This window comes from Salmo trutta, unplaced genomic scaffold, assembly GCF_901001165.1.
Source record: "Salmo trutta unplaced genomic scaffold, fSalTru1.1, whole genome shotgun sequence".
NCBI lineage: Eukaryota > Metazoa > Chordata > Actinopteri > Salmoniformes > Salmonidae > Salmo > Salmo trutta.
Genome location: NW_021823043.1, coordinates 1,066,528 through 1,089,635, shown reverse-complemented (window position 1 = coordinate 1,089,635; position 23,108 = coordinate 1,066,528). Strand labels below are relative to the sequence as shown.

The 23,108-nt window shown below is 44.6% G+C and overlaps 2 protein-coding genes and 1 long non-coding RNA gene across 4 annotated transcripts in view; 2 read left to right on the top strand and 1 right to left on the bottom strand.

Moving 5' to 3' along the window:
- Nucleotides 1-14,195, top strand: part of LOC115188452 (coiled-coil domain-containing protein 146) — a 68,178-nt gene extending 53,983 nt beyond the window's left edge. The window contains exons 17-21 of one of the 2 annotated variants that reach the window (XM_029747323.1): nucleotides 6,676-6,804; nucleotides 7,165-7,302; nucleotides 11,748-11,849; nucleotides 12,290-12,436; nucleotides 12,812-14,195. In XM_029747323.1, coding sequence (XP_029603183.1) covers nucleotides 6,676-6,804; nucleotides 7,165-7,302; nucleotides 11,748-11,849; nucleotides 12,290-12,436; nucleotides 12,812-13,012 — 717 coding nt within the window. In that variant the 3' untranslated portion in view covers nucleotides 13,013-14,195. The remainder of the gene's footprint in view (nucleotides 1-6,675; nucleotides 6,805-7,164; nucleotides 7,303-11,747; nucleotides 11,850-12,289; nucleotides 12,437-12,811) is intronic. The other variant, XM_029747324.1, reaches the window with a different exon arrangement.
- A 1,450-nt stretch (nucleotides 14,196-15,645) lies between these two features.
- Nucleotides 15,646-23,108, bottom strand: part of LOC115188457 (gamma-secretase-activating protein) — a 28,687-nt gene continuing 21,224 nt past the window's right edge. The window contains exons 13-16 of the mRNA XM_029747330.1: nucleotides 20,795-20,856; nucleotides 16,400-16,504; nucleotides 16,183-16,279; nucleotides 15,646-15,780 (exon numbers count right to left, since the gene is read on the bottom strand). Of these exons, the coding sequence (XP_029603190.1) occupies nucleotides 15,680-15,780; nucleotides 16,183-16,279; nucleotides 16,400-16,504; nucleotides 20,795-20,856 (365 nt within the window). The 3' untranslated portion in view covers nucleotides 15,646-15,679. The remainder of the gene's footprint in view (nucleotides 15,781-16,182; nucleotides 16,280-16,399; nucleotides 16,505-20,794; nucleotides 20,857-23,108) is intronic.
- On the top strand, nucleotides 19,649-20,703 carry LOC115188458 (uncharacterized). The gene is made up of 2 exons (XR_003876419.1): nucleotides 19,649-20,436; nucleotides 20,503-20,703. It is a non-coding gene; the product is annotated as an uncharacterized LOC115188458 (long non-coding RNA).

The following is a 23,108-nucleotide window of genomic DNA, read 5'->3' as shown; positions in this document are numbered from 1 at the left end:
CTCATAGATTATACATGTATGAACTACACATTGACACATCCGGCCCAAAGCGGGTGGTTTAAAAAGTATTTACTAGTCACCAAAGTTCCGGTGCATATCTTTAATGGATTCAGTAGCTCAGCACTGGTGGCTGGTGGCACTCTAAATCAGAGGATGGGCTGAACGGATTGAATGGAATGGTATCAAATCCAATAAACACATGGTTTCCATGGTTTCCTTGTGTTTAATACCATTCCATTCTCTCCATTCCAGGCATTATTATGAGCCGTCCTCCCTTCACCATCCTCCTGTGATGTTCAGTGCTCAAAGGGTTAGAGCAATGCTATTCAAAAAATTCAGCGGGATCCCATTTTTTCAGCCAGAATTTCTCGCGACTCCATCCTGGGCCAAATCTTAAACCTTAAAATCTGTACATTTAGATTTTTATATCAACAAATAACCTTAAATTCATTGTATTTTCTTATCAAAATGAAAAGAAACCAATAAATACTTTTACTCAATAAATTATATTTTTCAAAAACGTGTAACAATAATCTGTACTCTTATATGTTTTAATTTTTGGGGGGGGGGACCCCACTGCAGTTCCACCATGACCCCACTAGGGGTTGCAACCCTGACTTTGAATACCACTGGGTTAGAGAGGAGGCTCATTAGCTACAGTGCCAATGTAACCGATCATATAACCCAAACACTGTCACAAAGGCTAAGTCTGAGAGAGACAACCTCTGTTGCCTCATCAGACAGGTGGTATTTCAGCTTTAATTTCCTGACATCATCCATTGCTCTTAGTTACTGTAGTTAGCTTTTTACTAAGGGTGAATGAATTCAGAACTGTTCTAGGATTCCATGCCTCGGTTGTTCCTCGGCTGAATAGGTGACCTTTGTCGTTCCATAACCTGGCACTTTTATAGAGACATTCTTCTCTCTGTCTACAAGCCAGACAAGCCAGTATTGGAGCCGGGGCCAGAGCAAGGGTTGAGGCCTGGGTTGGGGTGTCATTGGCCCACTGCTCTTTACTGGAATCTGTCCATAATGACCAACAGGCAGTGGATGTCCCCTGATGGCCCCAATGTCTCTGTCTGGATTCTGGAACCTGGCCCCAATAACTAAGGGGCAATGGCTTCTTATGGCCCCAAGTCTCACAGGGCTCTCAGTGCCCACTGGAGAGTATGGATGGAATTGGGACAGACTCCTCAACTCTCCAATCCCCGCTCAGCTGCTTTCTGACAGTGGGAAATTCTACCATAGTTTTGTCCTATTCTGTTACCTTCCATCCATAAATCAGTCAAGCCATTCATCCATCTATCCATCCACCCCTCTGTCCCCTCTGTTCCTCAGCTGTGCTGTTGGCTATGTGATTTTGACAGTCAAGGGAGACTGTGATTTAGACAGTCAGGGGGAGACTGTGATTTAGACAGTCAGGGGGAGACTGTGTGATTTAGACAGTCAGGGGGAGATTGTGTGATTTAGACAGTCAGGCGGAGACTGTGTGATTTAGACAGTCAGACGGAGACTGTGTGATTTAGACAGTCAGGGGGAGACTGTGTGATTTAGACAGTCAGGGGGAGACTGTGTGATTTAGACAGTCAGGGGAAGACTGTGTGATTTAGACAGTCAGGCGGAGACTGTGTGATTTAGACAGTCAGGGGGAGACTGTGTGATTTAGACAGTCAGGGGAAGACTGTGTGATTTAGACAGTCAGGCGGAGACTGTGTGATTTAGACAGTCAGGGGGAGACTGTGTGATTTAGACAGTCAGGGGAAGACTGTGTGATTTAGACAGTCAGGGGAAGACTGTGTGATTTAGACAGTCAGGGGGAGACTGTGTGATTTAGACAGTCAGGGGGAGACTGTGATTTAGACAGTCAGGGGGAAACTGTGTGATTTAGACAGTCAGGGGGAGACTGTGTGATTTAGACAGTCAGGGGAAGACTGTGTGATTTAGACAGTCAGGGGAAGACTGTGTGATTTAGACAGTCAGGGGGAGACTGTGTGATTTAGACAGTCAGGGGAAGACTGTGTGATTTAGACAGTCAGGGGGAGACTGTGTGATTTAGACAGTCAGGGGGAGACTGTGATTTAGACAGTCAGGGGGAGACTGTGTGATTTAGACAGTCAGGGGGATTGTGGTATTGGCAGAGAGGAAGTAAACAGCGTTCACAATCCACTCACGATCCACCATGATGTGATCACATTAAACAACAATGTGTTACTGTGAAACAGATGTCTCTTATTCTCAGGCTGTTTACACTTCAGAGGGGAATGTGTCTGTTGTTAGAATGCACTTAAGATCACACAGTATAAAATATTAAAGTTTGTGTGTGAAATTCAATATACACTCTGGATAGCTTTCCTTGACCTAAGCCAGAAGCAACCTTTAATCGCTTCCAAATAAACAATTCAACTTTTTTACAGTACAGAGCTGCCCTGTCTCACTGCCTGACAGTGAGACAGTTAGCCAACCAGACAGTCAGTCAGGCCGTGAGACAGTTAGCCAACCAGCCAGTCAGGCATTGAGACAGTTAGCCAACCAGACAGACAGTCAGTCAGACATTGAGACAGTTTTGCCAACCAGACAGTCAGTCAGGCAGTGACAGTTAGCCAACCAGCCAGTCAGGCAGTCAGGCATTGAGACAGTTAGCCAACCAGACAGACAGTCAGTCAGACATTGAGACAGTTAGCCAACCAGACAGTCAGTCAGGCAGTGACAGTTAGCCAACCAGCCAGTCAGGCAGTCAGGCATTGAGACAGTTAGCCAACCAGACAGACAGTCAGTCAGGCATTGAGACGGTTAGCCAACCAGTCAGTCAGGCAGTGAGACAGTTAGCCAACCAGTCAGGCAGTGAGACAGTTAGCCAACCAGACAGTCAGGCAGTGACACAGTTAGCCAACCAGACAGACCGTCAGGCAGTGACACAGTTAGCCAACCAGCCAGTCAGTCAGGCAGAGACAGTTAGCCAGTCAGGCAGTGACAGTTAGCCAACCAGACAGACAGTCAGGCAGTGACACAGTTAGCCAACCAGACAGACAGTCAGGCAGTGACACAGTTAGCCAACCAGCCAGTCAGTCAGGCAGTGACAGTTAGCCAGTCAGGCAGTGACAGTTAGCCAACCACACAGACAGTTAGGCATTGAGACAGTTAGCCAACCAGTCAGTCAGGCAGTGAGACGGTTAACCAACCAGACAGTCAGTCAGGCAGAGACGGTTAGCCAACCAGACAGTCAGTCAGGAACTGAGACAGTTAACCAACCAGACAGTCAGTCAGGAAGTGAGACGGTTAACCAACCAGACAGTCAGTCAGGAACTGAGACAGTTAACCAACCAGACAGTCAGTCAGGCACTGAGACGGTTAGCCAACCAGACAGTCAGTCAGGCACTGAGACGGTTAGCCAACCAGACAGTCAGTCAGGCACTGAGACGGTTAGCCAACCAGACAGTCAGTCAGGCACTGAGACAGTTAACCAACCAGACAGTCAGTCAGGCACTGAGATGGTTAACCAACCAGACAGTCAGTCAGGCAGTGAGACAGTTCGCCAACCAGACAGTCAGTCAGGCACTGAGACAGTTAACCAACCAGACAGTCAGTCAGGCAGTGAGACAGTTCGCCAACCAGACAGTCAGTCAGGCACTGAGACAGTTCGCCAACCAGACAGTCCGTCAGGCAGTGAGACAGTTAGCCAACCAGACAGTCAGTCAGGCACTGAGACAGTTAACCAACCAGACAGTCAGTCGGGCACTGAGACAGTTAACCAACCAGACAGTCAGTCAGGCACTGAGACAGTTAGCCAACCAGACAGTCCGTCAGGCAGTGAGACGGTTAGCCAACCAGACAGTCAGTCAGGCACTGAGACGGTTAACCAACCAGACAGTCAGTCAGGCACTGAGACGGTTAACCAACCAGACAGTCAGTCAGGCACTGAGACGGTTAACCAACCAGACAGTCAGTCAGGCACTGAGAAGGTTAACCAACCAGACAGTCAGTCAGGCAGTGAGACGGTTAACCAACCAGACAGTCAGTCAGGCACTGAGACGGTTAACCAACCAGACAGTCAGTCAGGCAGTGAGACAGTTCGCCAACCAGACAGTCAGTCAGGCACTGAGACAGTTAACCAACCAGACAGTCAGTCGGGCACTGAGACAGTTAACCAACCAGACAGTCAGTCAGGCACTGAGACAGTTAGCCAACCAGACAGTCCGTCAGGCAGTGAGACGGTTAGCCAACCAGACAGTCAGTCAGGCACTGAGACGGTTAACCAACCAGACAGTCAGTCAGGCACTGAGACGGTTAACCAACCAGACAGTCAGTCAGGCACTGAGACGGTTAACCAACCAGACAGTCAGTCAGGCACTGAGAAGGTTAACCAACCAGACAGTCAGTCAGGCAGTGAGACGGTTAACCAACCAGACAGTCAGTCAGGCACTGAGACGGTTAACCAACCAGACAGTCAGTCAGGCAGTGAGACAGTTCGCCAACCAGACAGTCAGTCAGGCACTGAGACAGTTAACCAACCAGACAGTCAGTCAGGCACTGAGACAGTTAGCCAACCAGACAGTCCGTCAGGCAGTGAGACAGTTAGCCAACCAGACAGTCCGTCAGGCACTGAGACAGTTAGCCAACCAGACAGTCCGTCAGGCACTGAGACAGTTAGCCAACCAGACAGTCAGTCAGGCACTGAGACAGTTAACCAACCAGACAGTCAGTCAGGCACTGAGACAGTTAGCCAACCAGACAGTCCGTCAGGCACTGAGACAGTTAGCCAACCAGACAGTCCGTCAGGCACTGAGACAGTTAGCCAACCAGACAGTCAGTCAGGCACTGAGACAGTTAACCAACCAGACAGTAAGGCAGGCACTGAGACGGTTAACCAGACAGTCAGTCAGGCACTGAGACGGTTAACCAACCAGACAGTCAGTCAGGCACTGAGACGGTTAACCAACCAGACAGTCAGACAGTCAGTGAGACAGTTAGCCAACCAGACAGTCAGTCAGGCACTGAGACAGTTAACCAACCAGACAGTCAGACAGTCAGTGAGACAGTTAGCCAACCAGACAGTCAGTCACTGTCAGCCAGTCAGGCAGTGAGACAGTGACATCCTCCAGTATGGGCCCCAGCATGCAGCTCTGTCTCTCTCTCTGACTGATGTGAGTGATGTGAGGGTGGTGTGCAGAGGGATTCAATCTCATAGTAAATCATCTGCCTCTAATGTAATGTAGGTCTCAGATCCAATCTCTCACTCTCACATTCTCTTGTTCTCTCTCTCTCGCGCTCTCCCTCTTTTTCTCCAGCTCTCTCTTTCCTCTCGGTCTCTCTCTCTGAGGGTGGTCTCAGGCTACAGTACAGTCGTCTTTTAGTCCATCAGAGTTTGATTATGAATACCAGAGGCATTTCAAAATCTCATTCCGTTGTTAGAGTAGAACACGTACACATTACATCACATTACAGGAAGACACTGGAGACAGAGAAACTGTGAGACTGTCTCTGAGCGAGTTACTTCCACTGTAGTCCATGAGTTGATCATATGAGATGTATGGTGTTAAACAGGAGTCCCACTAATGCAGCTACACTCGTCCTGCCACAGACCTGCCAGGATCATGACTCCTTCATTAAAGGCAGAAGATAAGACGTAAAGGAGCTGCTTTTTTCTTCCTGTCTGTTGACCTCTTCTCCTCCCAATCAGCTCTGCTTCATTAGAAAGCTTCAACTGGAAAAGAATGTGCATCACACACCAAAAGGAGAGGCTGGTGATATGTCTCCCGACGGGTTCATTCATACCGTGGCGTGACGTGGAGCTCCATGCATGGACATGTGTAGAAACCATGGCTGTGTGAAAGATGTGCACATCCCAAATCTCCATTCTGGGGTCAACAGCTGATTTACAGTAATTCTGTGAATAATGAGAAATTATATAATGGTTACCAGGATAGGAAACCTACACATTATTAACCTGCAAATCATGCAGAAACAAACCCTATGAAGGCTAATTGAGGATATAATGGTTACCAGGAAAGGAAGCCTAGTGTATCTGTTAAGCTGCTCGTCATGCTGAAACAAACCATATTGACTTCTATCATGGTGTTGTCTAACACATCATCCCAACACAATTTACATGATTGTGAGGTCAAGTTGGTCTCTGACACAGGAGGTTGGTGGCACCTTAATTGGGGAGGACAGGCTTGTGGTAATGGCTGGACCGGAATCGGTGGAATGGTATCAAATACATCAAACACATGGTTTCCATGGTTTCCAAGTGTTTGATGCCATTCCATTCGCTCCATTCCAGCCATTATTATGAGCTGTCCTCCCCTCAGCAGCCTCCAATGGTCTCTGGAATATTCTCATGGATAATAAAAGTCGACTTATCTCCTCTCTTCTCCTCTCATCTCCTCTCATCTCTTCTCCTCCCTTCTTTTCTCCTCTCTTGTCCTCTCTTCTCTTGTCTCCTCTCTTCTGTCTCTTCTGTCTCCTCTCTTCTGCCTCCTCTCTTCTGTCTCCTCTCTTCTGTCTCTTCTCCTCTGTTCTCTTCTGTCTCCTCTCTTCTGCCTCCTCTCTTCTGTCTCCTCTCTTCTGTCTCCTCTCTTCTGCCTCCTCTCTTCTGCCTCCTCTCTTCTGTCTCCTCTCTTCTGTCTCCTCTCTTCTGCCTCCTCTCTTCTGTCTCCTCTCTTCCCTGTCCTGTAGCTGTCAGAGTGTAAGGAGCGTATGTTGGAGCTAGAGAAGGCCTTGGAGGATCCAGGACAGGAGAACAGGGCCAGAGAGCTGGAGGGGAACGACCCATCTCCTGTTGAACTCATCCAGAAGATAGAACAGGTAAAGCCTACAGTACTGAAGCTGCTTTACAGTCATGCAGGCAGATTTCAGAACCGTGGGTAGGTCTGAGTCTAAACGGTCAGTGTATCTGAAGGAGACTAAGAACACAAACTATGCCACTTTTCTTTCTTGAGGGAAGGTGAAGTCATCAATCAAGATTACCACCAATTAATCATATCCCGTCGTTATAATTGATTGAGGTTGAAGCTGTCTCATGTTAATGTGGGTTAATGCGTGTTGTGTGTGTGTGTGTGTGTGTGTGTGTGTGTGTGTGTGTGTGTGTGTGTGTGTGTGTGTGTGTGTGTGTGTGTGTGTGTGTGTGTGTGTGTGTGTGTGTGTGTGTGTGTGTGTGTGTTTCAGTTGGAGGTTGGCTTGGCGGAGCGGGAAGAGCTGCTCCTGGAGAAGGACTTGGTGTTTGAGCAGGTGACCCGGCTTTCTCAGCGAATCAGAGCTAAGGCCGAGAACGGCAAGCAGGACACACTGCAGCTAGCCAAGAAGGTACTCTCTTACACACACACACACACACACACACACACACACACACACACACACACACACACACACACACACAGGAGGCAGCCAAAAGGGTACACACACACACACACACACACAGGAGGCAGCCAAAAGGGTACACACACACACACACACACACACACACACAGGAAGCAGCCAAGAAGGCATCTACTGCCAAACTCATCCATTCACACACTCACAGTCGGGGTAGAGGATCTTGGAGCGTGGTGGCTCCATGTGCCTGGTGCAGCCTAGCAGACTGACTGCCCTCTAACCCCGGCTCCCTGCAGGGCCCAGCCCAGTGTCTCCTGGATGAAGTATCACCTGCCCACCAGGCCAAGGCTGTTAGTTATCTCAATGAGTCAATGAGCCATGTTACACACACACAGCCAATGAGTCATGTTACACACACACAGCCAATGAGCCAAAGTTGCTGTGCACTCTGAGGCAAATCCTCTCAGCACGCTTAGATAACCTCACTGGGCCCCAGCAGCCAGCATGCCAAGCTGAGGCTCTGGGATCTGGAGGATGTTAGATATCAGTTTATCTGGGGGATGTTAGATATCAGTTTGATCTGGAGGATGTTAGATATTAGTTTATCTGGGGGATGTTAGATTGATCTGGAGGATGTTAGATATCAGTTTGATCTGGAGGATGTTAGATATCAGTTTGATCTGGAGGATGTTAGATATCAGTTTATCTGGGGGATGTTAGATATCAGTTTGATCTGGAGGATGTTAGATATCAGTTTGATCTGGAGGATGTTAGATATCAGTTTATCTGGGGGATGTTAGATATCAGTTTATCTGGAGGATGTTAAATATCAGTTTGATCTGGAGGATGTTAGATATCAGTTTGATCTGGAGGATGTTAGATATTAGTTTGATCTGGAGGATGTTAGATTGATCTGCAGGATGTTAGATATTAGTTTGATCTGGAGGATGTTAGATATCAGTTTGATCTGGAGGATGTTAGATATTAGATTGATCTGGAGGATGTTAGATATTAGTTTGATCTGGAGGATGTTAGATATTAGTTTATCTGGAGGATGTTAGATTGATCTGGAGGATATTAGATTGATCTGGAGGATGTTAGATATTAGTTTATCTGGAGGATGTTAGATGTCAGTTTGATCTGGAGGATGTTAGATATTAGATTGATCTGGAGGATGTTAGATTGATCTGGAGGATATTAGATTGATCTGGAGGATGTTAGATATTAGTTTGATCTGGAGGATGTTAGATATTAGTTTATCTGGAGGATGTTAGATTGATCTGGAGGATATTAGATTGATCTGGAGGATGTTAGATATTAGTTTATCTGGAGGATGTTAGATGTCAGTTTGATCTGGAGGATGTTAGATATTAGATTGATCTGGAGGATGTTAGATATTAGTTTGATCTGGAGGATGTTAGATTTTAGTTTGATCTGGAGGATGTTAGATTGATCTGGAGGATGTTAGATATTAATTTGATCTGGAGGATGTTAAATATTAGTTTGATCTGGAGGATGTTAGATATTAGTTTGATCTGGAGGATGTTAGATTGATCTGGAGGATGTTAGATATTAGTTTGATCTGAAGGATGTTAGATATCAGTTTGATCTGGAGGATGTTAGATATTAGATTGATCTGGAGGATGTTAGATATCAGTTTGATCTGGAGGATGTTAGATATTAGTTTTACTGGAGGATGTTAGATATCAGTTTGATCTGGAGGATGTTAGATATCAGTTTATCTGGGGGATGTTAGATATCAGTTTATCTGGAGGATGTTAAATATCAGTTTGATCTGGAGGATGTTAGATATCAGTTTGATCTGGAGGATGTTAGATATTAGTTTGATCTGGAGGATGTTAGATTGATCTGGAGGATGTTAGATATTAGTTTGATCTGGAGGATGTTAGATATCAGTTTGATCTGGAGGATGTTAGATATTAGATTGATCTGGAGGATGTTAGATATTAGTTTGATCTGGAGGATGTTAGATATTAGTTTATCTGGAGGATGTTAGATTGATCTGGAGGATATTAGATTGATCTGGAGGATGTTAGATATTAGTTTATCTGGAGGATGTTAGATGTCAGTTTGATCTGGAGGATGTTAGATATTAGATTGATCTGGAGGATGTTAGATTGATCTGGAGGATGTTAGATTGATCTGGAGGATGTTAGATATTAATTTGATCTGGAGGATGTTAAATATTAGTTTGATCTGGAGGATGTTAGATATTAGTTTGATCTGGAGGATGTTAGATTGATCTGGAGGATGTTAGATATTAGTTTGATCTGAAGGATGTTAGATATCAGTTTGATCTGGAGGATGTTAGATATTAGATTGATCTGGAGGATGTTAGATATCAGTTTGATCTGGAGGATGTTAGATATTAGTTTTACTGGAGGATGTTAGATATCAGTTTGATCTGGAGGATGTTAGATATCAGTTTATCTGGGGGATGTTAGATATCAGTTTATCTGGAGGATGTTAAATATCAGTTTGATCTGGAGGATGTTAGATATCAGTTTGATCTGGAGGATGTTAGATATTAGTTTGATCTGGAGGATGTTAGATTGATCTGGAGGATGTTAGATATTAGTTTAATCTGGAGGATGTTAGATATCAGTTTGATCTGGAGGATGTTAGATATTAGATTGATCTGGAGGATGTTAGATATTAGTTTGATCTGGAGGATGTTAGATATTAGTTTATCTGGAGGATGTTAGATTGATCTGGAGGATATTAGATTGATCTGGAGGATGTTAGATATTAGTTTATCTGGAGGATGTTAGATGTCAGTTTGATCTGGAGGATGTTAGATATTAGATTGATCTGGAGGATGTTAGATTGATCTGGAGGATATTAGATTGATCTGGAGGATGTTAGATATTAGTTTGATCTGGAGGATGTTAGATATTAGTTTATCTGGAGGATGTTAGATTGATCTGGAGGATATTAGATTGATCTGGAGGATGTTAGATATTAGTTTATCTGGAGGATGTTAGATGTCAGTTTGATCTGGAGGATGTTAGATATTAGATTGATCTGGAGGATGTTAGATTTTAGTTTGATCTGGAGGATGTTAGATTTTAGTTTGATCTGGAGGATGTTAGATTGATCTGGAGGATGTTAGATATTAATTTGATCTGGAGGATGTTAAATATTAGTTTGATCTGGAGGATGTTAGATATTAGTTTGATCTGGAGGATGTTAGATTGATCTGGAGGATGTTAGATATTAGTTTGATCTGAAGGATGTTAGATATCAGTTTGATCTGGAGGATGTTAGATATTAGATTGATCTGGAGGATGTTAGATATTAGTTTGATCTGGAGGATGTTAGATATCAGTTTATCTGGAGGATGTTAGATTGATCTGGAGGATATTAGATTGATCTGGAGGATGTTAAATATTAGTTTGATCTGGAGGATGTTAGATATTAGTTTATCTGGAGGATGTCAGATTGATCTGGAGGATGTTAGATATTAGTTTATCTGGAGGATGTTAGATTGATCTGGAGGATATTAGATTGATCTGGAGGATGTTAGATATTTGTTTATCTGGAGGATGTTAGATTGATCTGGAGGATGTTAGATATCAGTTTGATCTGGAGGATGTTAGATATCAGTTTGATCTGGAGGATGTTAGATATTAGATTGATCTGGAGGATGTTAAATATTAGTTTGATTTGGAGGATGTTAGATATTAGTTTATCTGGAGGATGTTAGATTGATCTGGAGGATATTAGATTGATCTGGAGGATGTTAGATATTAGTTTGATCTGGAGGATGTCAGATTGATCTGGAGGATGTTAGATATTAGATTGATCTGGAGGATGTTAGATATCAGTTTGATCTGGAGGATGTTAGATGTTAGATTGATCTGGAGGATGTTAGATATCAGTTTGATCTGGAGGATGTTAGATATTAGATTGATCTGGAGGATGTTAGATTGATCTGGAGGATATTAGATTGATCTGGAGGATGTTAGCTATCAGTTTGATCTGGAGGATGTTAGATATTAGATTGATCTGGAGGATGTTAAATGTTAGATTGATCTGGAGGATATTAGATATCAGTTTGATCTGGAGGATGTTAGATATTAGTTTGATCTGGAGGATGTTAGATATTAGTTTGATCTGGAGGATGTTAGATATTAGTTTGATCTGGAGGATGTTAGATATTAGTTTGAGTGCATTATTTTGGGTGACTGAGTATGTCTGAGTATATACATGTTGTGTGTGTATTGGAGGCAGGAATGGAAATGAATGTAGCCCGCTAGCCAAAGGCTAGTACTGTTCAGACCAGGCTAGCATTGTTCAGACCAGGCTAGTAGAACATGTTCCCAACTACCCCGCCGGCTAGAGAAACTGTCTTTTCAAATATCATGTCTGTCAGGCTGTCTGTGCGTTAACCAACCCCGTCTCCTCTCTCTCAGGTGAATGAGTTGCAGGGCCGTATCAAGGAGTCAACCAGGAGGATGATGGCCGTGGTGTCTGAGTTGTCGATGCGCCAAGCCAGCGCCATGACCCTGCAGCAGGTAAATAGGAGACTCTTTTAGATTGACCAGCATTTCCTAGTCTGGTGGACCCATACTGTAGATCCCTGTAGCCAACAGGGAGCACGCTAAGGTCAAGTCTAAGAATTATACTGTAGATCCCTGTAGCCAACTGGGACCAGGCTAAGGTCAAGTCTAAGAATTATACTGTAGATCCCTGTAGCCAACTGGGACCAGGCTAAGGTCAAGTCTAAGAATTATACTGTAGATCCCTGTAGCCAACTGGGACCAGGCTAAGGTCAAGTGTAAGAATTATAGTGTAGATCCCTGTAGCCAACTGGGACCAGGCTAAGGTCAAGTCTAAGGATTTCCAACTTTTACGACATCATCCTCTTTCCCTACATCGATCTACCCAAGCACAAATATCCTCCTAATAATCTTCCTCTTCCTGACATTCCATGTCTTGACCCCACCCCTGTCAGGAGCTGAAGGAGAGGGAGCTGTTCCTGGACACCTGCCACCGGCGCCTGGACCAGGGTCTGCCCCCCTCTGAAGACCTGGAGCTGGAGTGGCAACACATCCTCAGGGATGAGCAGCGCAGACAGGCCGACCAGCAGGAGAAAGACAGGGTCAGTCACCCTCCATGGCCCTCTACCACAGGACTTTGAATTATGGATAATTAATGGATGAATTCATAAATGTTGAACTTGATGCTGAACTTTTGTACCTCTACACTGATAAGTTAACACTGCATTTAACACTTTGACTGTCTGGCAATCAGATAGAAACGTTTTATGTAGAATAGACGTGCCTTTCTGACATGTAGAAAATGAGGAATCTTGTCAGCTCTATTCATGGTATTTCTATCTGCAATGTTCAGTACATTGAACCCTGTTCTCTCCAGTACATTTCTAGATACTGTTTTAGATGTACAGTATACCATGAGTTAAATACCAGTATATGGTATACTATGTTGAGGACCTGGATTCTCTCCTCTGTTACAGCTGGTGGAGGAGGAGGAGAGGTCCCAGCTCCCTAGTGGGGTGTACACCACGGCCGAGGCCCGACCCAACGCCTACATCCCCCTGGGGGACACCCTGCCCCTGCCCAAGCCCTACGGAGCCCTGGCCCCCTTCAAACCCTCCGAGCCCGGCACCAACATCAGACACATTCGCAAGCCTGAACCAAAACCTATTGAGATATAGACCTGGACCAAACCCATTGAGATATACTGTAGACCTGGACCAAACACATTGAGATATAGACCTGGACCAAACCCATTGAGATATACTGTAGACCTGGACCAAACCCATTGAGATATACTGTAGACCTGGACCAAACACATTGAGATATACTGTAGACCTGGACCAAACATATTGAGATATAGACCTGGACCAAACCCATTGAGATATACTGTAGACCTGGACCAAACCCATTGAGATATACTGTAGACCTGGACCAAACATATTGAGATATAGACCTGGACCAAACCCATTGAGATATACTGTAGACCTGGACCAAACACATTGAGATATAGACCTGGACCAAACCCATTGAGATATACTGTAGACCTGGACCAAACACATTGAGATATACTGTAGACCTGGACCAAACACATTGAGATATACTGTAGACCTGGACCAAACACATTGAGATATACTGTAGACCTGGACCAAACACATTGAGATATAGACCTGGACCAAACCCATTGAGATATACTGTAGACCTGGACCAAATCCATTGAGATATAGACCTGGACCAAACATATTGAGATATACTGTAGACCTGGACCAAATCCATTGAGATATAGACCTGGACCAAACATATTGAGATATACTGTAGACCTGGACCAAACCCATTGAGATACACTGTAGACCTGGACCAAACACATTGAGATATACTGTAGACCTGGACCAAACCCATTGAGATATAGACCTGGACCAAACCTATTGAGATATACTGTAGACCTGGACCAAACCCATTCAGATATACTGTAGACCTGGACCAAACCTATTGAGATATAGACCTGGACCAAACACATTGAGATATACTGTAGACCTGGACCAAACCCATTGAGATATACTGTAGACCTGGACCAAACCCATTGAGATATACTGTAGACCTGGACTAAACCCATTGAGATATACTGTAGACCTGGACCAACCCCTCTACTACTATGTCTAACCCACCTAGATCTATCTGGGACTATAGAGTGACAACATACATTTAATTCAGTTAAATTTCTGTTGGCACTAATAGCACTCCATATGAGATACTCGGGTTACCAGGGACAGGAGAATATGTATCTAGGAGTGTAGCAGCCAATCATCATAGGACCTTTAGATTCTCAACACAAGCACAGCTCATTAAACAGCAGGTATATTTTAACCTCGTCTGCTGTGTTGATCCTTTTTCCTTCCTGAGAAGCGGAGCAGGGAGCGTGCCATGCATCTGGGTTGTATTTCTGCTGAAGTCAGAGGCACGAGGTCTTACTGGCAATACTGTAGCTGTTTCTATTTACCCTCCTCCAGTAACCTAGACCTCACAGAGAATCTTTCAGAGGGATTTCACTGATGATTCTTTACATTTCTGGTAAAGGAGGAAGAGAAAGTGGTGTGTGTGAGAGTGAGAGAGAGTGAGAGAGAGTGAGTGAGAGAGTGAGAGAGTGAGAGAGTGAGAGAGTGAGAGAGAGAGTGAGAGAGTGAGAGAGAGAGAGAGAGAGAGAGAGAGAGAGAGAGAGAGAGAGATCTACGATTCTGAGAATCAAAGTTTGGCTTTGGGAGAAGTGTGCCTGGTGTTGTGACTTGTGGAAGCATCCAAACCAGTGACATCAGATATTCTGTAGAACGCCTGTTCATTTCCTGAGCGACTGTATCTGTGGAGTCAGCCAGGTCTCAGTCTGTTCCCTCAGCTAACAGGGTGTGTCTCTGACTGTCTCAACCATAACAATCCACACTGCAGCACAGTGGCTAACATTAGCATGTGATAATCAGAGTGATGATGGGATAATGTACTTATTTATGGTTTACTTATCTGTCCCTTAATGTCACTGTATGAGTCATAGGGAATAGTGTCAATGTGACGCTGCCACGGCTATCATGAGCAGTCTTATTGAACGAAGACACAGTTGTTAGAAACATGCAACAAATATTTTATTTAGAGTTTAATTGATACAATATGGCTTTACACACGTGTAAACATTACAAAAAAATCCCTTTTCCAGTTTATTATTGTACCTGATCCAACGCATTTCCTGGATTTCACTCCAAATCACTGTGTTATTCCTGAAATCTAACCATGCATCAGTTCCTCTGAAATGGAAATGTACAGACATCATACAGGACACATGTTGTGGTAATTCATACACCTTCCAGATAACTTTCCTTCTTACTGTAAGAGCCTCATCCATCTGGTTTGTGTGGGAGAGTTGAGCAACAGGCAGAGAGTGCAGAAATATAAATCTGTCAAATGAATGCTTAACCGGTGACTATTGTCACCAGACCCATTGTTCATCAGAATCAAATGTCTTTTCATAGATTCTCATGTATTGGAATGTTGAGTAATCAACATTTAAAGTGTAATTTCACACAGTCCCCGCTCTCTGACACAGTCCCCGCTCTCTGACACAGTCCCCGCTCTCTGACACAGTCCCCGCTCTCTGACACAGTCCCCGCTCTCTGACACAGTCCCCGCTCTCTGACACAGTCCCCGCTCTCTGACACAGTCCCCGCTCTCTGACACAGTCCCCGCTCTCTGACACAGTCCCCGCTCTCTGAGTATTAGTGGAATATGTAATGTTGAGTGATAACTTGGAGCCTTGACCTGCTCCCCCTCTTTCTTCACCTCCCTTCACCTCTCGGTCTTTCACTCCCTCACTTGTCCTGGAAGCCCAGCAGGATCAGAGTCTGTTTCAGAGCCGTCTCCTCCACAAACCTGGCATCCACATTCTCCTGCTCCTCAAAAGGGTTCAGAGCTGCAACACAGAATAGACACACCATCAGACACCCACACACAGAACACACACAGTACACACACAGTACACACACAGTACACACACAGTACACACACAATACACACACAGAACACACACACAGTACACACACAGAACACACACAATACACACACAGAACACACACAATACACACACAGAACACACACAGTACACACACACAGAGCACACACACAGTACACACACAGAACACACACAATACACACACACAGAACACACACAGTACACACACACAGAACACACACAGTACACACACAGTACACACACAGTACACACACAGTACACACACAGTACACAGTTTGGCTTGGCTGTTTAATAAGCTAGTTTCACTTGTAGAGACAAGAGAAACATTCTCTGAATAAATACCTCGATCTTCCACATCCAACAGAATTTTGGTCAGGAAGGTGAGAGGCAGGAACTCAGGCCTGAAGCCAGGCTCGTCTCTCTCCATGAACATAGAACCCTGGAACAACAGACAAAGCATCTAACTAATCAAGTCCAGCAGTATTTACTTCCTGCTCTTGGTGGTATTGAATTGGTGATTGTACAGTTGATTAGTGGAAGCTGAATAAGACAGTGTTACTTTGGTTTTGGCGTGTTTCTCCAGCAGGCCTCTGACATAGTCTCTGGAGATACAGGCTGAACTGATGGGGTGATCCCACAGGTGACAGATCCTCTGCTCCATGGGCTGGAAATAACAGCAACAGTCATCTGGTTACCCCATGTCCTCTATCACCAGGCCTTCAACAGAAGTTTCTCAACCTGTGTAAAACCTATCGTGTTGACTGGTAAATGAGTCGCTATTCGCTATGGGCCCGATTCTGACTTAGGAAATGACGCCTTTCTTACGCACGCCTTTCCTACGCACTTCTCAGTAGTTGGTATTCAGACTTACCTTATGCAGGTGCGTAACGGGCTTTGCAGGCGTTTCCCTTGCACATGTAATTCAACCGATGAAAACCCTCCCACTTGCTGGCCAACAGATTTTCTCGTGGAGTTTTCATTCAATATGGTTTTCAGGACATTTCTCTTAAAGCCAATATGGTTTTCAGGACATTTCTCTTAAAGCCAATATGGTTTTCAGTACATTTCTCTTATTAAAGCCAATATGGTTTTCAGGACATTTCTCTTATTAAAGCCAATATGGTTTTCAGGACATTTCTCTTAAAGCCAATATGGTGATTAGATTTAACGTAGCTACAACGAGCTGTGGCTCAAAGCAGCCTCAAACGTTTTCAGTCAGACATTCACTCTTGCCATACAGAGTTGAAATATCAAGCCAACATTTTGAATTGAATAACATTGCTTGTGAGCTTCAGAGCTGTAACGATTTCAAACCGACTTGGAGGCGCACTTTGGCTTTGAAGGCAAGTACAAACGCATACTAGTAGTAGTCATCGCTCCTTCTCGCGAGTCTACACATCCTGCGAAACAACGTCATCTCACTGGCTTCTTCTGGGGATTTTGTCTCCGATCTCAACTTGTCTGGGGCAGCTAAATCAGGGCCAAAATAATGTAGTGTACACCCGGCTTAAGGCATCCCTTTAAATACGGTGTACCCTTAATTATAATTTTGTTGACAGACTAGAATAGATGGAGAGAACGGGCTCAGACAATAGGGATCAATGAAAGAAAGACATCTATACATCTTTATCTTCGTTTCAACTGGTAGATTTAAAAATACTCTGATCTGTTAGATTATTTAGGCACATTTTAGTCTTAGGAAAGTATGTATGAATCATAAACCAACCGGTTTGGAGAGCCTTTACTCACAAAATATATTTATGAATAAAAAATACAGTGGTTTGATTCAATGTATGAAATATTGGAAGGTGGAAAAAGTGTAGAATAGGGGTTGAACTTCGGCCTGTCCCCGAGGGCGCTCAGAGTGTTCTATAGGAGCACCATTGAGAGCATACTGTTGGGCTGCATCCCAGCCTGCTGCGGCAACTCCACCGCCGCGGACCACAAGGCACTTCAGAGGGTGATAAGTGCAGCCGAACGCACCATTGGTGCACACTGCCTGACCCGCAGGACCCTACACCACCAGGTGTCTCAGGAAGTAACTGTGGCTCAGTTGGTAGAGCATGGTGTTTGCAACGCCAGGGTTGTTGGTTCGATTCCCACGGGGGACCAGTACGGAGAAAAAAAAATGCATGAAATGAAATGTATGCATTCACTACTGTAAGTCGCTCTGGATAAGAGCGTCTGCTAAATGACTAAAATGTAAATGTAAATGTAAGGCCAAGAAGATCATCAAGGACCTCAGCCACCCGAGCCACGCCCTGTTCTCCCCACTTCAATCACTCAGACGCGGGCAGTACAGGAGCATCATGACAAAAACGAACAGACTGGCCAATAGCTTCTGCCCTGAGACCATCAGGCTGCTAAATAGCCACCACTAGTCAGCTACCTTCCCCCCGCTACTCCCCCGATGGACATTTCCCACCCACCCCCCAACTGACTTTTACTCTGCCCCCACCCCAACGACATTCATCACTGTTGCAGTTGTTAATATGTATATTATAATTGTAATTCATTTTTATTAATCATTTTTATTGATTTGATTTCACTTGGTCCTCACACCCCTCAATGATCATGCTGCTCCCCTGCAGTCATTCCCCCCACCTCCTCAACAGTCTTTCCTCTGCTCCCCTGCAGTCATTCCCCCACCTCCTCAACAGTCTTTACTCTGCTCCCCTGCAGTCATTCCCCCACCTCCTCAACAGTCTTTACTCTGCTCCCCTGCAGTCATTCCCCCACCTCCTCAACAGTCTTTACTCTGCTCCCCTGCAGTCATTCCCCCCACCTCCTCAACAGTCTTTACTCTGCTCCCCTGCAGTCATTCCCCCACCTCCTCAACAGTCTTTACTCTGCTCCCCTGCAGTCATTCCCCCACCTCCTCAACAGTCTTTACTCTGCTCCCCTGCAGTCATTCCCCCCACCTCCTCAACAGTCTTTACTCTGCTCCCCTGCAGTCATTCCCCCCACCTCCTCAACAGTCTTTACTCTGCTCCCCTGCAGTCATTCCCCCACCTCCTCAACAGTCTTTACTCTGCTCCCCTGCAGTCATTCCCCCCACCTCCTCAACAGTCTTTACTCTGCTCCCCTGCAGTCATTCCCCCCACCTCCTCAACAGTCTTTACTCTGCTCCCCTGCAGTCATTCCCCCACCTCCTCAACAGTCTTTCCTCTGCCTCCACCCCAGTGGACATGTATTATTCATCACTGCCACAGTTATTATGATGTATATAGTGCTATTTCTATTGTTTTATTACCATTGTCATTATTTTATTTCCCTTAGTCCTGCATGTTGGAGCTTGGAGCCTAAGATTTTCACTGTACCCTGTAATCACACCTGAAACCCTGTACATGTGACTATTAAACACTGAATCAGAACAATAGTCCTATAAGTCTACCCTGATTCTCACAACGGTCCAGGCGCGGTGAACCGTGAGTCTACCCTGATTCTCACAACGGTCCAGGCGTGGTGAACCGTGAGTCTACCCTGATTCTCACAACGGTCCAGGCGTGGTGAACCGTGAGTCTACCCTGATTCTCACAACGGTCCAGGCGTGGTGAACCGTGAGTCTACCCTGATTCTCACACCGGTCCAGTCGTGGTGAACCGTGAGTCTAACCTGATTCTCACAACGGTCCAGTCGTGGTGAACCGTGAGTCTACCCTGATTCTCACAACGGTCCAGGCGTGGTGAACCGTGAGTCTAACCTGATTCTCACAACGGTCCAGTCGTGGTGAACCGTGAGTCTACCCTGATTCTCACAACGGTCCAGTCGTGGTGAACCGTGAGTCAGGCTCCAGGTTTAACCTGCTACGTGTGGTCTGAGTTCCATAATGTTCTAATAGGCTACATGTCCTAAATTATTGCACAACGTTAGTCTAATATGATCCAGTAATGCTAGAGACCTTCAGGAACAACTACACTGATGTGACAGAGAAAATAAAGCTCAACAGAATGGAATGATGCAAAATGTAAGGTACAAATTGTAGAAAACTAACACTTCTAAATGTATGTGGGTATTACTGATGGTGGCTCCTGATAGTGCCTAATATTTAACATGATACAAATTGTCAAATAAAACGGCGAAAAGCCCAGTCATAAAACATTTGAAAGCGCATACATCAAGTTAGCAGGTTCAGCCCTACAGAAGCCTGTAGCTTGGATCTCCACATTTCATCCACGCAAATTATGAGGGTATACAATTAAAATTCTGAATAACGGCTCAGCTATTTATAGCCTATTTCACTGTCCCACTTGAGTCCAGTAGGTTCACTAGACCTTATTCATGGTTTCATCACGCATAAAGGTGGTGGAATTATGAGGGAATTAAATCAAGGTCAGAATACGACGTATCTGTAGACACCTCCACCACACTCTAGCCTCCACCCCAAACAAAACCGAGGTCAGAATACGACGTATCTGTAGACACCTCCACCAAACTCTAGCCTCCACCCCAAACAAAACCGAGGTCAGAATACGACGTATCTGTAGACACCTCCACCACACTCTAGCCTCCACCCCAAACAAAACCGAGGTCAGTATACGACGTATCTGTAGACACCTCCACCACACTCTAGCCTCCACCCCAAACAAAACCGAGGTCAGTATACGACGTATCTGTAGACACCTCCACCACACTCTAGCCTCCACCCCAAACAAAACCGAGGTCAGAATATGCAGAGAGAGAAGTGCATCTAAAGGGAATTACGTTCCATTTACGCGCGCTTAACTCGGGTCGGAATCCCCCCCTATGAATATGAGAATGAACAGCAGAAGGAATGTGTCTGTGTTTCTCTGTTGTACCTTCTTCACTTCCTCTCTTGGTTGCAACAACAGTCCAAGAATCCTCTGATTGGCCAAAAAAAAATATTACATTCCACTGCTTAGACAGCTGGAAGTAACAAACATCAGCAACTACACAATGCAATTAACACCTTTGAGAGAAATGTAACTTTTACCTCCGGTAGTCTCTTCAGAATGCTGAACTTCAGCTCCTCGTTGGCATCACTGTTGTCTAGATCTACACAAGAGAAAAAATAGACAGTTTTTTAATTACTTAAAATCATCTAAACCTTTCATCTTCAGTAATACTGTTTCTATTGTCCCAGGAGGACTTTCTGGGAGTGTGAAAAACACCAAGGTAAAGTCCATATCAAACATTATCAACCATCTCTGACTACTACATTATTCAAAACACTTTAAGGGCAATTACACCAATTAATTTTGCCACTTTCTTATAAAGAACTTATTCCCCAGAATTCTGAAATGTTCCTTATCACCGTCTAGACTAATTACGGAAAACTTCATGTTTTGTACTTTGCTTTCATCTTCAGAGATTGTTTTGTTTGTCCCCTGAGGAAGAGCTGTGATATAAACTGTACTGAAACTGGCCAGGCATGAAACAGTTTCTAGTATTGCCTTCTGATTGTTACCAGGTACAAAAAGAGTCAGTGTTCCTGTTACCACACTAACATCCCACTGTTTGGGTATTGTAACATCTTAATACAAGACTGTATTGTAATGGGATATCTTAAAAGATTGAGATGTCAATGCAAGTATTGATAAACGTGTCCAAGCATGAACGGGTATCTAGGGCTGTAAGCATTGCGCCATTCTTCTTACCAGGTACTGACTATCTGTCAGGGAGGGTTTGTACTAGTTGACCTTTGTATTACAAGAGAGTAACTCAAGACATTTAGATTCTCTGAAGCAAACTGTTTGGGTATAGCAATAACACTTCAATGTCTTTGTAAAGAAACAACTATAGATATGAAGATATGAATGCAAGTATTGTTGCAATTCAAACAGTGGATGAGGGATAAGGGCATGTTTAGTCTGAGCTTGTGTCTAACAGGGATAAAACCCTGCAGGACTGTGGGTGGGAGTGGTACTGGCACTTGGGCTTCTAGCGCTTACATTCCATTCTTTGTCTTGGTAAACACTACAATGTTCAACATCTACACAACACAGTCCCTCACTCCAGTCCCTCAATCCAGTCCCTCACTCCAGTCCCTCACTCCAGTCCCTCACTCCAACTACAGTACCTGCCAATCAGTTGTGTTGTGACAAGGTAGGGGTGGTATACAGAAGATAGCCCTATTTGGTAAAAGACCAAGTCCATATTATGGCAAGAACAGCTCAAATAAGCAAAGAGAAACGACAGTCCATCATTACTTTAACACATGAAGGTCCGTCAATCCTGGAAATTTCAAGAACTTTTAATGTTTCTTCGAGTGCAGTCGCAAAAACTATCAAGCACTATGATGAACCAAGTGTCCTAACGAGAGAGCACATGTTCTATGCCAGGCGAAATTATGACTGTCTCATCAACCCTGCCAGGAAATGTAGAAACTTGATCTCCACTATAAAAAAAGCATCTAGACATTATCTCCCATTTCTTACAGAGTAGCATTTGGTTTTCAACAGCAGAAATGTGTATAAAACTTGCTGTCTGTCTCTCCGACCATTTCAATTTTGTTTTCCCTGCCGTCTCATATAAAGTGAATGTGTCCCGAACCAGACAGACAACAAATTGAGCTGGTTGTCATAGCAACACACAACTTTTTTCCAGTTGACTAGCTAAATCGACACTTTGTTGCCAAAACTAAAATGGATGAGTAGCACATTTAGCTATTTTGATCTGGAGGACACTCCATTGAATGACCTAGAGAAAAACCGCAACGAAAAAAACAGTTCAGAAAACAAAGTGCGATGCGCGTTGCTTCGAGGGCTGGCTAGCAGAGAAGACAAACAGTTGTTGACTAACGAAGAGTTTAACATCCTTCTCCGACAGTTTTATGGAAATGTACGAAATGGGAAGGGGGAGCAGTACAGCATAAGTAGCTACCTGGCACTCCGGGGTGGGCTCAACCGGTTTCTAAACGACCCACCTATCGGTCGCAGCTGGTGCCTTATGAAGGACACTGAATTTACCACCTCGAATCATGTATTTCTGGGCAACATCAAACAGCTAAGGCAAGGAAAAGATAACACAAACAGCCACCCTCCCACCACCGATAAGGACATGGCCCAGCTCCAAAACTCCCAGGCTCTGATTCCCGGTACACCAAGGGGTCTGGTCCAGAAAGTGTGGTTCGACCTCCAGAAACATCTGGGTCGAAGAGGAAAAGAGGGGAACAGACAACTAAGCCCCACATTCAGCGCAGTATCCTCCAAATCTGGATGCCTGGGAATTATTGATATCTTTTTTCCCCCATTCACCCATAGTCATGTCGCCGAAAATATCTAAATAAATGTGCTACTCATCCATTT